General features: G+C 30.0%; 4 protein-coding genes across 6 annotated transcripts; 2 read left to right on the top strand and 2 right to left on the bottom strand.

The window, feature by feature from the left end:
- The first annotated feature begins 3,085 nt into the window (after positions 1 to 3,085).
- On the top strand, positions 3,086 to 4,022 carry Mrps17 (mitochondrial ribosomal protein S17). Its single transcript, XM_083050792.1, has 4 exons — positions 3,086 to 3,277; positions 3,364 to 3,480; positions 3,608 to 3,684; positions 3,787 to 4,022. Exons 1-4 carry the CDS (start codon positions 3,146 to 3,148, stop codon positions 3,956 to 3,958), a joined length of 498 nt encoding a protein of 165 aa, XP_082906918.1. The 5' UTR covers positions 3,086 to 3,145; the 3' UTR covers positions 3,959 to 4,022.
- An 83-nt stretch (positions 4,023 to 4,105) lies between these two features.
- Positions 4,106 to 8,173, bottom strand: Fcp1 (RNA polymerase II subunit A C-terminal domain phosphatase Fcp1). Of its 3 annotated transcripts, none has more exons than XM_083050785.1 (7): positions 7,667 to 8,173; positions 7,137 to 7,440; positions 6,805 to 7,049; positions 5,935 to 6,700; positions 5,668 to 5,835; positions 5,287 to 5,545; positions 4,106 to 5,053 (listed from the first exon to the last, which is right to left on the bottom strand). In XM_083050785.1, exons 1-7 carry the CDS (start codon positions 7,891 to 7,893, stop codon positions 4,743 to 4,745), a joined length of 2,280 nt encoding a protein of 759 aa, XP_082906911.1. In that variant the 5' UTR covers positions 7,894 to 8,173; the 3' UTR covers positions 4,106 to 4,742. The 3 variants fall into 3 exon arrangements, with proteins under 3 accessions (XP_082906911.1, XP_082906913.1, XP_082906914.1); XM_083050787.1 differs by having other exon boundaries at positions 4,108 to 5,053; positions 7,137 to 7,448; positions 7,667 to 7,807; XM_083050788.1 differs by having other exon boundaries at positions 4,108 to 5,053; positions 7,137 to 7,456; positions 7,667 to 7,792.
- Positions 8,174 to 8,197: 24 nt separating this feature from the next.
- LOC145943299 (centromere protein L) lies at positions 8,198 to 10,263 on the top strand. Its single transcript, XM_083050790.1, has 5 exons — positions 8,198 to 8,697; positions 8,937 to 9,145; positions 9,248 to 9,627; positions 9,746 to 9,911; positions 10,061 to 10,263. Exons 1-5 carry the CDS (start codon positions 8,565 to 8,567, stop codon positions 10,154 to 10,156), a joined length of 984 nt encoding a protein of 327 aa, XP_082906916.1. The 5' UTR covers positions 8,198 to 8,564; the 3' UTR covers positions 10,157 to 10,263.
- Positions 10,264 to 10,292: 29 nt separating this feature from the next.
- Snup (snurportin-1) lies at positions 10,293 to 12,521 on the bottom strand. Its single transcript, XM_083050789.1, has 6 exons — positions 12,316 to 12,521; positions 11,699 to 11,871; positions 11,243 to 11,480; positions 10,980 to 11,165; positions 10,512 to 10,895; positions 10,293 to 10,420 (listed from the first exon to the last, which is right to left on the bottom strand). The coding sequence occupies exons 2-6, from the start codon at positions 11,860 to 11,862 to the stop codon at positions 10,397 to 10,399; spliced, it is 996 nt and encodes a 331-aa protein (XP_082906915.1). The 5' UTR covers positions 11,863 to 11,871; positions 12,316 to 12,521; the 3' UTR covers positions 10,293 to 10,396.
- Between the last annotated feature and the right edge of the window lie 31 nt (positions 12,522 to 12,552).

Here is a 12,552-nt window from a genome sequence, read left to right as displayed (position 1 = left end):
GGAAAAGCGACAACAATGTCAATAACATGCCTTTTTTAGAAAGGAAAACACACGTAATATAATTGTGCGCCGTATGAGATCCGCGGCTTAAAAATTTTAATTTTCAATATTTTAAAACGCGCCAAAAATTAATCTTTTATATATTTCAATAGTACATTGTCTGTACATTTTGATGGTACCATCAGTATACCAGCCTACAAACTTTTTGGTATAACACACGTAATATAATTGTGCGCCGTATGGAATCCGCGGCTTAAAAATTTTAATTTTCAATATATTAGAACGAGCCAAAAATTAATCTTTTAAATATTTCAACAGTACATTGAGTGTACATTTTAATGGTACCATCAGTATACCAGCCTACAAACTTTTTGGTATAACACACGTAATATAATTGTGCGCCGTATGAGATCCGCGGCTTAAAAATTTTAATTTTCAATATATTAAAACGAGCCAAAAATTAATCTTTTAAATATTTCAACAGTACATTGAGTGTATATTTTGATGGTACCATCAGCATATCAGCGTACAAATTTTTTGATCTAATATACGTAATATAACTTGCGGCGTATGGGGTCCGCGGCTTTAATATTTTAATTTTCAATATTTTAAAACGCGCCAAAAATTAATCTTTTATATATTTCAATAGTACATTGTCTGTACATTTTGATGGTACCATCAGTATACCAGCCTACAAACTTTTTGTTATAACACACGTAATATAATTGTGCGTCGTATGGGATCCGCGGCTTAAAAATTTTAATTTTCAATATATTAAAACGCGCCAAAAATTAATCTTTTATATATTTCAACAGTACATTGTCGGTACATTTTTATGATACCATCAGTATACCAGCCTACAAACTTTTTGGTATAACACACGTAATATAATTGTGCGCCGTATGGGATCCGCGACTTAAAAATTTTAATTTTCAATATTAGAACGAGCCAAAAATTAATCTTTTAAATATTTCAACAGTACATTGAGTGTACATTTTGATGGTACCATCAGTATACCAGCCTACAAACTTTTTGATCTAATATACGTAATATAACTTGCGGCGTATGGAGTCCGCGGCTTTAATATTTTAATTTTCAATATTTTAAAACGCGCCAAAAATTAATCTTTTAAATATTTCAACAGTACATTGAGTGTACATTTTGATGGTACCATCAGTATACCAGCCTACAAACTTTTTGATCTAATATACGTAATATAACTTGCGGCGTATGGAGTCCGCGGCTTTAATATTTTAATTTTCAATATTTTAAAACGCGCCAAAAATTAATCTTTTATATATTTCAACAGTACATTGTCTGTACATTTTGATGGTACCATCAGTATACCAGCCTACAAACTTTTTGGTATAACACACGTAATATAATTGTGCGCCGTATGGGATCCGCGGCTTAAAAATTTTAATTTTCAATATATTAAAACGCGCCAAAAATTAATCTTTTAAATATTTCAACAGTACATTGTGTGTACATTTTGATGGTACCATCAGCATATCAGCGTACAAACTTTTTGGTATAACACACGTAATATAATTGTGCGCCGTATGGGATCCGCGGCTTAAAAATTTTAATTTTCAATAAATTAAAACGCGCCAAAAATTAATCTTTTATATATTTCAACAGTACATTGTCTGTACATTTTGATGGTACCATCAGTATACCAGCCTACCAACTTTTTGGTATAACATATGTAATCTAATTGTTCGCCGTATAAGGTCCGCGGCGACATTGTGTCATATTTTAATATTTTAAGACGAACCAAAAATTTATCTTATGTATATTTTGATAGTTCAATATCTGCAGAATATTTTGGTACCAAGGAGCACACGAGCTTTCGAATTTTTGGTTTAATAAATGTAATATAAATCTTCGTCGTGTGAGGTTCGCGGCGGGAAAGTGTCGATATTTAATATTCTTAAACTAGTTAAATATTAATTATATGAATATTTCAGTAGTACATTGATAAAATAATTTTATTGTTTTGCTAATAAATTTGATTAAAAAATTTTATATTTACATATTATAAGTTGCAAATATATTTTGTGCATTGTTGTTAAAAATATATATAGATCACTTATTCGTATCGATATAGAAAATATATCATAAATACATAATAAGTACATCATAAATACATCATAAATACATCATAATCGTATCAATCAAATAAATATAAATTTTTTTTATAAAAATGCAAACCGGTCTCATCGTTTATTATTTTAATTAGATAGAAAGATATTATCAGTCTTTTTTATGAAATAATTTTTATATTTATAGTGTGCTTATATGTATTTTGCGATATAATATCGATATAAATATTTTTATAAATATTATAGAATATTATATATATTTTTATTTAATTATATATATATACATATATATATATATATATATATATATATATATATACCGCAATATAATCATACTTCTAGTGTCACTCTCTTCGAATATAAATAAAAATTTTTATTTTGCCTCTCTTATTTTTGTTAGAATATAAAAGGAGTAATAAAACAAGAAGTGGATTTTGGATGTAAATAAATATTTCGGTATTATTTTATTTTATATGTTATATATTGCACAGCAATACAAAAGTCTAGATAGTAAAAATGCAATAAATATTAAACAGTTTGAGAAAATGGCATATTTTGTAACAATACATATATATATTTTTAGATCATTTTCTAGAAAAAGATACTATCTTGAAAATATCACACCTCTTTACAGTATCGAGTTTTTTAATTTCTCTAAACTATATCAAAGTATTCTTACATATATTATGTATTCGTTAGTACGCTCTATATATAAAAATTCTTTTTATCTGTTTTTTTCATCGATCTATTTATATACATTTTTTTAACACTTTTCTTAAGATGAGAAACAAATAAATATTTGAGATAAAACAATTAAAGTATAAAGAGGAATAACGGTGTAGCTGAAAAAATAGATTTCTACACATGTTATAACATATTCAGAATGACCAGCTGTTCCAATATATATTGCTAAAATTACTGACGGTACTACATTCATGTGACATACATATATACTTCCATTCACTAATGGCTGTATGTTGTGTGCATAACCTACCTACTACTATAATTAAAGAAAACGAAACAGATGATTGTATTTAAAAATGGCTGGCGGAGTAGCACGCGCGAGTAAAACCGCATTGCGATATTTTCTCGGAACATGTGTACCTTCGTCCAAGCAAAATGCCGCCAAAGTGAGAATATCACAATTGGAATTCAACGATTTCGTTCATATGGTTAGTACATGTGAATATATCATACTTTAATCACTTGTTTAAATTATTTGTTAATTGAGGTTATGTTTCTCTTATCTATTATATAGTATTACAAGAAGCACAGCATTATTTATGCCAATGATCCGCAGAAGCTGTGCAAAACCGGCGATGTAATTTTGATCAAAGAATTACCAAGCAAATTAACACGTCTGATTACACACGAAGTATGTATGTTGTGGTAGCAATAATTTTTAATTATTGTCATAATGGAGTTTTGAGGAAGATTACGCATGAAATTAGAATTTGATGTTATATGAATTTTTGGGTATTTACAATAGAATCATATTGCAGGTTATCGAAGTGATATATCCTCTAGGTGACATAACAGATCCAGTTACAGGAAAGAAAATTGTCGCAAGTCAATATAGGTAATGTGGACTATTAAAAGTTTTAGAAAGAAATAAATCCGCAGTATTATTTATAAGGTAATGCGAAAAGTCATATTTTAATTTAATCTTTTGTAAATTTAGGGAGGATATAGAAGAAAAGAACAAATTATTTGGTAAAAGAGACTCAGCTTTTGATTATTCAAAAGCACCAAGAAGAGGAAGGCTAGAAGGTGTAAGAGATTTTACTCATAAGAAAATGTATTTGAAATACTATGATGATCCTAATAATCCACAACCAGATACAGTATACTAAAATAATACTTGTATAGCTCCAAAAAGAATATTATTAATAAATTATAAATATTCAACAAAAATTGTGTATGTACGTATGTATATTATTGTGCAACTATTCATTTACTACAGATTTTTATTTTTCAATTTTCTCTAATACATGCTAAAATTTTGATTAAAAAAGCTTATTTATTTATGCTTATCAATATTAATGTGATAGCTCTAAAAATATTAAAGAAAATAAGTTTTATTCGCTAGTATTTTTTGTTACAATAAAATTGTATTATATAATTCTTTATGCACGAGAGGAAATATTTCACAAATATGTTCAAATATATTATTTACAATGCTATGCCAGTTGTCATTTACATAAATCACTTTTTTCCGAAGAATAAAATTATTTATTCTTATCTCTGAAATTTATTCTTGCCTGTTGTGTAAGGATATGACTGACGTCATGTACATTATTTGTATACATGTACATTTCCATACACATTTGTATACATATAGATCTGTATGCATAATTTGAAAGTTCAATACATAGAAATTATTCAACATAGAGAGAATCTTTCCATTTGTTCTATTTTTGCTTTATATAGTTATTTTAACTTACTTTCTTCAAATATTTAATGTTTTTATATCTTGCTCTGATTAAATCAGAGTACACAAATAATTTATTATTATCATAACATTTATTATTATCAATAACCCTGCTTCAACTATCGAACTTGAAATTTATAAATAACACAAGACATCCTGAGTGAAAGAGAATCATCCAATAACCAGAATACTAATATTCAAAGTCATCACTCAGAGAGAAACTCTCTTTCAAGTGCAGCACCCAATGCGTTCCATTCTCGATCATCTTCATTATCTCCTTCAAGGTCATCTATTGAATCTTCACCAAGATCTAAATCATCAGGTAAATCCTGTCCTCTTCTAAAACGTGTAACAAGATCGTCGTCATCGTCATCATCATTATCATTATTATCATAATCTTCTATATCTATATCATCATCATCACTGTCACATTTTTCATCCTTATCTTCCGAAGAACTTTTATCAGAGTTGCCATTGTAAATCTTTCTCTTCTTTCTTTTTGACATATGCAATTCATCTGCATAAAAAGAAAAACATTGTTTAATCGTATGATAATAAAATCACATTCGAGAGATATTATTTTTTGCAAACATATTTTAAATGATTTATAATTTACGAAAAAATGTAGAAAAATGTATTTATTTATAATTTTTAGTATGTATTCTTTCTAATATGTATATGTGTATATTTATATATGTGTATGTTTTTTTAGATATAATTCTGTCAATTAATAATATAGAATGTCTTTACCATTTAGAGAATCCTCAGAATCGGAACTTCGATAATGTATTTTCGTTTCACATTCTTCCGCGTCATCCGCATCTTCAAAAACCATATCTTGTTCTTCCATATCCTCATTTACTTCCTTATCCATAAATTCGATTTCCTCCTGAGTGAGTGACATTAATGGATTGATAGAAATAGCGAAGGAACTTGTATTATCGCTTTCTAGGTCTTCGACACGGTCGGGGCTACTGCAGTGTGGCGGTGGTATTCTTGATCCGCGAGCCTACGATACTTCATGTTTATTATTAATGTTGAGACATTATATACATTTAAAACAGCAATCTTGAAAAATGCAAAGGTGCTTAAATAATCTGAATCAACATTGCAAAATTACGGTATCTATACCTGTGAAGTGAGAGGAAATAGACGTTCATCTACACGTTCCCAGCGTTCCGCGCACGTCCACAACCATTCTGGATTTATGATTTTTATATTTGCGTCTTTTCTGGCTGTGTTCGCTTTAGCTGTACCCTTTCTTATGGCAACTAAATGCGAGGTTTTTTCCGTCAAATCCTGATAAAATATTATTAATTATTAATAATTAATTATTAAATTATCGTTATTTATAGAAATACAGTAAGAGATGAAAAATAATACGATCAAGTTTCTTACCTGAGTCACTTCCGCTCCAAATGCTCTCGCGACTTTATATACGCGGCTTTGGTGAAGCTTTTGATGAGTGGGTATCAAACCACTGAAAGTTAAACACAATCCTTTTAGCACTTGTGAACGTACCCGCGGAATTATATCCCGGAGAGATTTTCGCCCATTCCCTTGATCCAATGTAGCATAAAATTCAGTATGAATTCTCCGAAGAATATCTTCCAAGTATAATAGGTAATCATCGTCATCTTCGTCTATTATATTACTTTCCTGCTTTGACGTCTCTTGATTATAATCCTTTTCTGTTTCTGCAGATAATGCAGCTTCTACTATTTCTTCATTTATCTTATCATCCTCTTTTACAATATTAGACTGAACATTGGAATCTGCATCTTCTTCAATATTCACTTTAGTATTTCCGTTCTTTGTTTCTTTAATTTTATCTTCAATTTTCTCATCTTGTTCAGTTTTTTCATGATTTATTTCTTCCACTGGTAAAGTGTCTGACGACAACTCTCCGACTTCACTTAATGATTCAGGCATTCCATTCTTGTTGTCCTTATTTTGCAAATCATTTACATCTGATTCATTTATATTTGTGGGCTCAGATGAATGCAAAGTGTCACCCTTTTCCAATCCCGGTGGTGCATTAATATCACCGGTGTGACGGAAAAAGTGATATGGTTTAACCTGAACTAGATTTCCACATCCTTGCCATACATCTTCTCTATCATCTATGATACATACTAAATCGTCGCCACATGGAAACAAAGCTCTACAATAAATAAAACACAATAGAAGAAATGAAACTCTATGCCTATAAATTTAATATCATACACAATGAAAGAATATCTAAGAGAGAATAATTTACAAACTTACTTGAGATTTGCAGTTTTTGATGCTGGATCAAAACATTCATCTCTAGAAAGTATCCTGTGAGAGAATAGAACTCCATCTTTATCTAGTAATGATGCAACAGTGTGTGCATAAATCCTTGCTCCAAAAGTGCAAATATGTAATTCGTACAAACGACTCATCTCTGAGAGGAAATGTCGAGTGTTTGGTCTTAATCTAGTATGATACCATGGGGAGGTTGGTCCATATAATTGAAAGTGGAAAACATCCTTAAAAAACATAGAGATGTATTTAATTTGCAATAATATTGACATTTTTGGAGGTTTATATCTCAATACAATGAAATATTCATTTACTTTCAAATTAGGTGGAATATTATCATTTGTGGTATGAACTATTGTCTGATCAAGATCCACAAGTAGTACTAATTTTCGATCCTTCAAAAGACGTTGCTCATCTTCTTTTCCAATTTTCTCAGCTAATTCAGGACATACTTTTAACTCTGGTATGCTGTGCACCATAGGCACACTGGCTTGCGATATTCCAGCTGTATTACCATCGTTCCCAGTTTCATGTACCCTTAAATCTGCTCCACACTCTGCACACAAGTCTATCATCACAGTAGGATGCGTACATCCTTCCAATAGAGCTATCTCTTCCCTGGAACACTAACAGACTATGCAGATATCGCAAAATGCAAGTATATTGATATTTTGAATTACTTTGGAAATATAATTTATTACATTTATTAAATCGTTATTTAAAAAACAGTGAGTTAAGCGTAAAATATATTTCTTATATATCTTTTATTTCGAAATACATTTAGATATACGAATTTGATCAATTTTCCAACGTAAAGTGACAGTTGACAGTATACGTCTCATACCCAGGCTGGATGACGTCACCCTCCTTGGCGAGAATTTGCTTGACGCGGCCGAAACTTGTGGCTCGCAGCTTTCTCTCGGGTTCCGCAACATCCTCGTCGCCCGGCGTCGTACTTTGGTACAACAACAATACCCTACCCGCCGCGACCATCGTGTCCGAACGTACTCTCCACTTCAATATTTTCCCAGGTTCACCGTCCGATGGGAATGTAACTTTTATTATCGCCATAATCGCACGCTCACGCTCATCCGGGATACGATAACAAGTGTTATCTACGTCCCTGAAGACGACGGAACTGTTACTCCCCTTATAACCTCCGCGAAAACTTCGGTCGGCTTTTTGCGCGGGAGACAGGAACGCGAGCGCAACGTAAACACAATCGACGTTCGCATCCGCATCGATCGGAGCACCAAGTAAAAGCGAAGAAAAAAAATAGATGCGAATGTGATTGGCAGATTGCGTGGACTAAAAAATGAACGTGGACTCAAAAATATACTACTCTACTTGACGAATGTTCGGTCGATGGTCGATTAATCAGCTGTATGTGCGACATACTCTTTCATTCATATATATATGTATATGTATATGTATGACGTATTGATAAAAAAAAGAGAAAAAAAAGTGATACAAGAAGTACTAGCTGCTGTTTTTTCGTTTCGTTTTTTTCCGATTTACGTTCAGATGAATTATTTATTATGTATTAAATTCATGGGCAAATTATGGATTGTAGTAGCCGATCATATATTAAAGTAATCCATGCCATGTGTTTGGCGCGCTCGTGAAGTTTGTGTTTATAACCACTGTCAAACCCTTTTAAAGAATAGCACACAATTACGCGTTCTTCGTATTGTTTATTGGTTTCGTTGTTTGGTGAATAATTTTCTATATTTTTTCGTTTAATGAATCACACTGGAGAAAATCCTAGGCCTAGCAGCATAATGTACACACCGCGGACACCGCAGATGCGGCAACGACAACGATTTAATTTAACTACTATACCAGTCGACGAAGAGGATGTTTCAGGATTGGAAGGTATATACGCGCTATATTTTACATTTGAAAAAAAGAGATTTAAAATTGAATGTACAGTTAGTAAAAATTGCGATTCAATGTCGCAAAAATTTCTCTCAACTTTGACAATTAATCATCAAAATATTATTTTAATTATGAATGAACAATCTCCTGTGCTTATATTCTGTCACGTTTATTTATATGTTTAAATGCTATAATTTTTTTATATTTTGAATGTTATAAATAAATCATCTTTGCAGGTTTAGTTCGCAAAACATGGAATATTTATGCTGTATCTGCTTTATTCGATCTTCGACAAGATGATATTCATTTCAAATTGTATTCGAAGAAGCTGAGAGAAGAAATTGCAAGCACTTTGTCACGTGAAGATGTAACTTACGATGCAAAGTTTTCTATTATGGAAGATATTGTACCTAGAACAAATCATGAAAATCATCCAGCAATTAAGGTTAATAGAGAAACATCAGTTACAAATCTCTTTTATTTAATGACATTTTTATTAAATTACTCAAATATAGTTGAAGAATAATAAGATTTGTGAATTTTTTAGATTGAAGTTCTAGCCAAAATTAGCGATCAGGAGAAAGAGAAATCTCTTTATCAAGGAATATTATTATCCTGGAGAATAACACAGGCTGAACCAAATATAGAAAATCTCACAAGATTACCTCTTCTGTTATGCAGTGGTACTAATACTTGTATAGCTGCAGTCCATGCTACAATTATTCGTATGTTTGACTGTTTGATAATTGCGTTACCAGCAAAAGAGTATGATTTGAGTTGGCTTATTCCTATTATAATTATGACTAACAAAGAGGAGCCTGTAGTTTCTGGTGAAGTTAAAATGATGTATACAGTACCAGAATTACCAGTAACGGATACTATTACAGTTAAATTTCAAAGTGCAGATCTAAGGAAGATATTATTAGCGTATGTATATACACAGTATTAATATATATATATATTTAATTATACAAAAACATCTAGAAGATTAATTGTAATATATACTCTATGCCATATATTTTAAATATTACTTGTTAATTTGCAGCATTATTACAAATCAAGATGATGATAATATAATCCTTGACCATAATCACATAGAAATATTTTTTGAATGCTTACATAAGCAAATGTTAATAGTTGGAGGTTTGGAATTAGGATTATGTACACTGCATAGGATTGATTTGCCTGGTATAACCATAACGGAGAACAAAGTAAGTTTATATATATACATATATATATTTCCCCCATTTCATATTTAAATCATTCTATTTTCTTAGAATATATGCATACTTGATGATACATATACACAATACATATTTCTATAGTTTGTAATATATTTTTTTTGTGTTTTTATTTTTAGATGAAATTAGTCAATGTAGAAATTATGAATAATGTATTATTGTATTTAAATGAAAAAGCTTTGGATACCTTTCATACAGTGCACATTGATATATAAATTTTCTCATTTTGCATTGAATATTTTATTCCTCTCAGCTATTGCTCTTATTAGGAAAAAAAAGATATCATTGGTTTTTAACATAAGACGATTTATCTATAGTTATTAATGTTAAAATACTTTATTATAGAATAAAAAATTTTTATATATATACATTAGATTTGTTTTTTTAATAAAAAAAAAGAGATGAAATTATTTCCATATTCAATTTCGTTCTTTTGTCTTAATCATAATTCTATCTTAAGCTATATATTCTATCTCCATCTGTAAAATTAAAAAAAAGTATTATATTATAAAAAAAACACAAATAACTAAAATCAATATTCATTACACAACTAATGATATAAAAACTCACAAAATTGGTGACAATTCCTTTTTTGCTATTGTTCTTCTTGCCATTTATAGTTTGTATATGATGTTCAAAATTTATATAGTCATCTGGTTTCTCGTCAAGTGGTGAAGGTACAAATATACCAAGCACTTCAGATAACATAAAAGGTTTTAACCATGTTACAAGTGGAGTACATCCAAAATTGTATTGTGCATTGCGATGATAAAACAAGAATCCATCTATGCATTTTAATTCAGGCTCAAGATGCGTTAATGCTGTACTTAAATCTGAATTGCAATTAATATTTTGTAGAGATACAATAGGATATTTATTTGTATCAGTATCACATTTTTCAAAGTTTTGTGTCTCACGGATTTTGCTATTGATCCAGAATAATCTGAATTCGGCCTAAAATTTATTTAATCAATTTTTATTAATAAGCCAATTGACATAAAAGTTCTAAAATATACAAACAGTATATGTATATGTTACCTCACAGTTTGTGAGTGGTAATTTACCCCAGTACAATACGTCCAATATATAATAGGTTTGTTGATCCTTTACCCATATGCAATCTACAACAGCAGATCGTTGCATATCTGTAAAATTTCCACCTGGAAGTGCTGAAGGGAAAGTATCACATAGCACACCTTTCCTAGAATATGCCTTTGTTCTGCCCTAATTCAAATTAGAATTATTTCATATTTGGAATAAAGATTTATGTTAAATAAATATAAGTAGATAAAGGTCAATACCCTTCCTGAAACCATTCTAGTTCGTTTTCCTACAGGACATGGAACCATAATCCAGTTCTCAGAAAAATCTTGTGGTATATCTACCATCCATTCTGACAACATCATTCGATTAATTTTTTTATATTTTTGTGGATATCTAGACTGTGAAGAACATTCTTCCACATCTTCGGTTCCTAATTCAGAGAAATATAATTCTTGAAGTATACCACGTGCAGCATCGAACGCTTCTTGTCTGTGTCTATAAATAGTATCACTTATGCAATAAAAATAGAAACCAATAAAAGCTTAAATGTAATTAGAGTGCAATTAAGCATAACAATTGTTAATATGGTTAATATAATTAAAATACAAAAAGACATTGAGCACTCCAGTTTAATTTGGACTCTAATGATTGAAAAGATTAAATTGCATTGATTTTTTTCTTATTCCATATTATATACAAAATATTATACATACCTTTTTTGATATTCTAACAATAGTTTACGTCTTTCTTCTTGATTTGAGTTGTCATCAAATTCCAATTTGATGTTGTCTTTCTTGATCCGATTTTTATAAAACGATCGACGTTCAGTCTCTCTTGTGTCACAATTGGTTTTGTCATTTAATACTTCTGTCGCCATCTTCTCAGTCTGTTATAATAAATAAAATAGAATTAGACAATTTATTTTGACAGCAGAAATGAAAAATGTAATACAAATTCCTGCTTATATATTTTCAGAAAAATCATTATAATCTTTTGTCACAGAAAATTGGTTAATAGAAAAAAATATATAAAATTATGATAATTTAGAATATTATTTTTCGGTGAACTTGATAAAATTGCTTTACAAATTGATTATAAGTGAAAATAGCTAAAAAATGATGTGATTACATTTTTCAGTGTCAATATCTATACACGCACACACTTTAAAAAAAAATACACAATATATATTTGATGTCTATTCTTTTTGTTGCAAAATTATTTTCAAATTATTACATTACATCATGTATCATTTATATACATATATATGCGATATTTCTTTTTTATATAATTATTTGCATCTCTTTTAATGTATTATAAGACCTTATCTTACCTTGTTGATTTTTTTCTTTCTTCGACTCTGTGTGTGATTGAAAATAAGGTTCAATATAATACAATACAACCGTAAATAGATTGAGTCAAGTTTACTCCAAAGTCCAAAGTGAAGACACGTGTGATAATATGTCTCGATTCTAAATACGTTCGTTCTTTTCGATTTCTGTTTACTGATTATCCTGTTTATACAAAGAACAAGGAATAGATCCTATAGTGAAGGCGGGAGTACAGACTT

This window comes from Prenolepis imparis, unplaced genomic scaffold, assembly GCF_030444845.1.
Source record: "Prenolepis imparis isolate NDT839.2.m4 unplaced genomic scaffold, iyPreImpa1.0 SCAF_11, whole genome shotgun sequence".
NCBI classification, from domain to species: Eukaryota; Metazoa; Arthropoda; class Insecta; order Hymenoptera; family Formicidae; genus Prenolepis; species Prenolepis imparis.
Note: the sequence above shows the minus strand (reverse complement) of the source record. Positions and strands in the feature narration are given on the sequence as shown.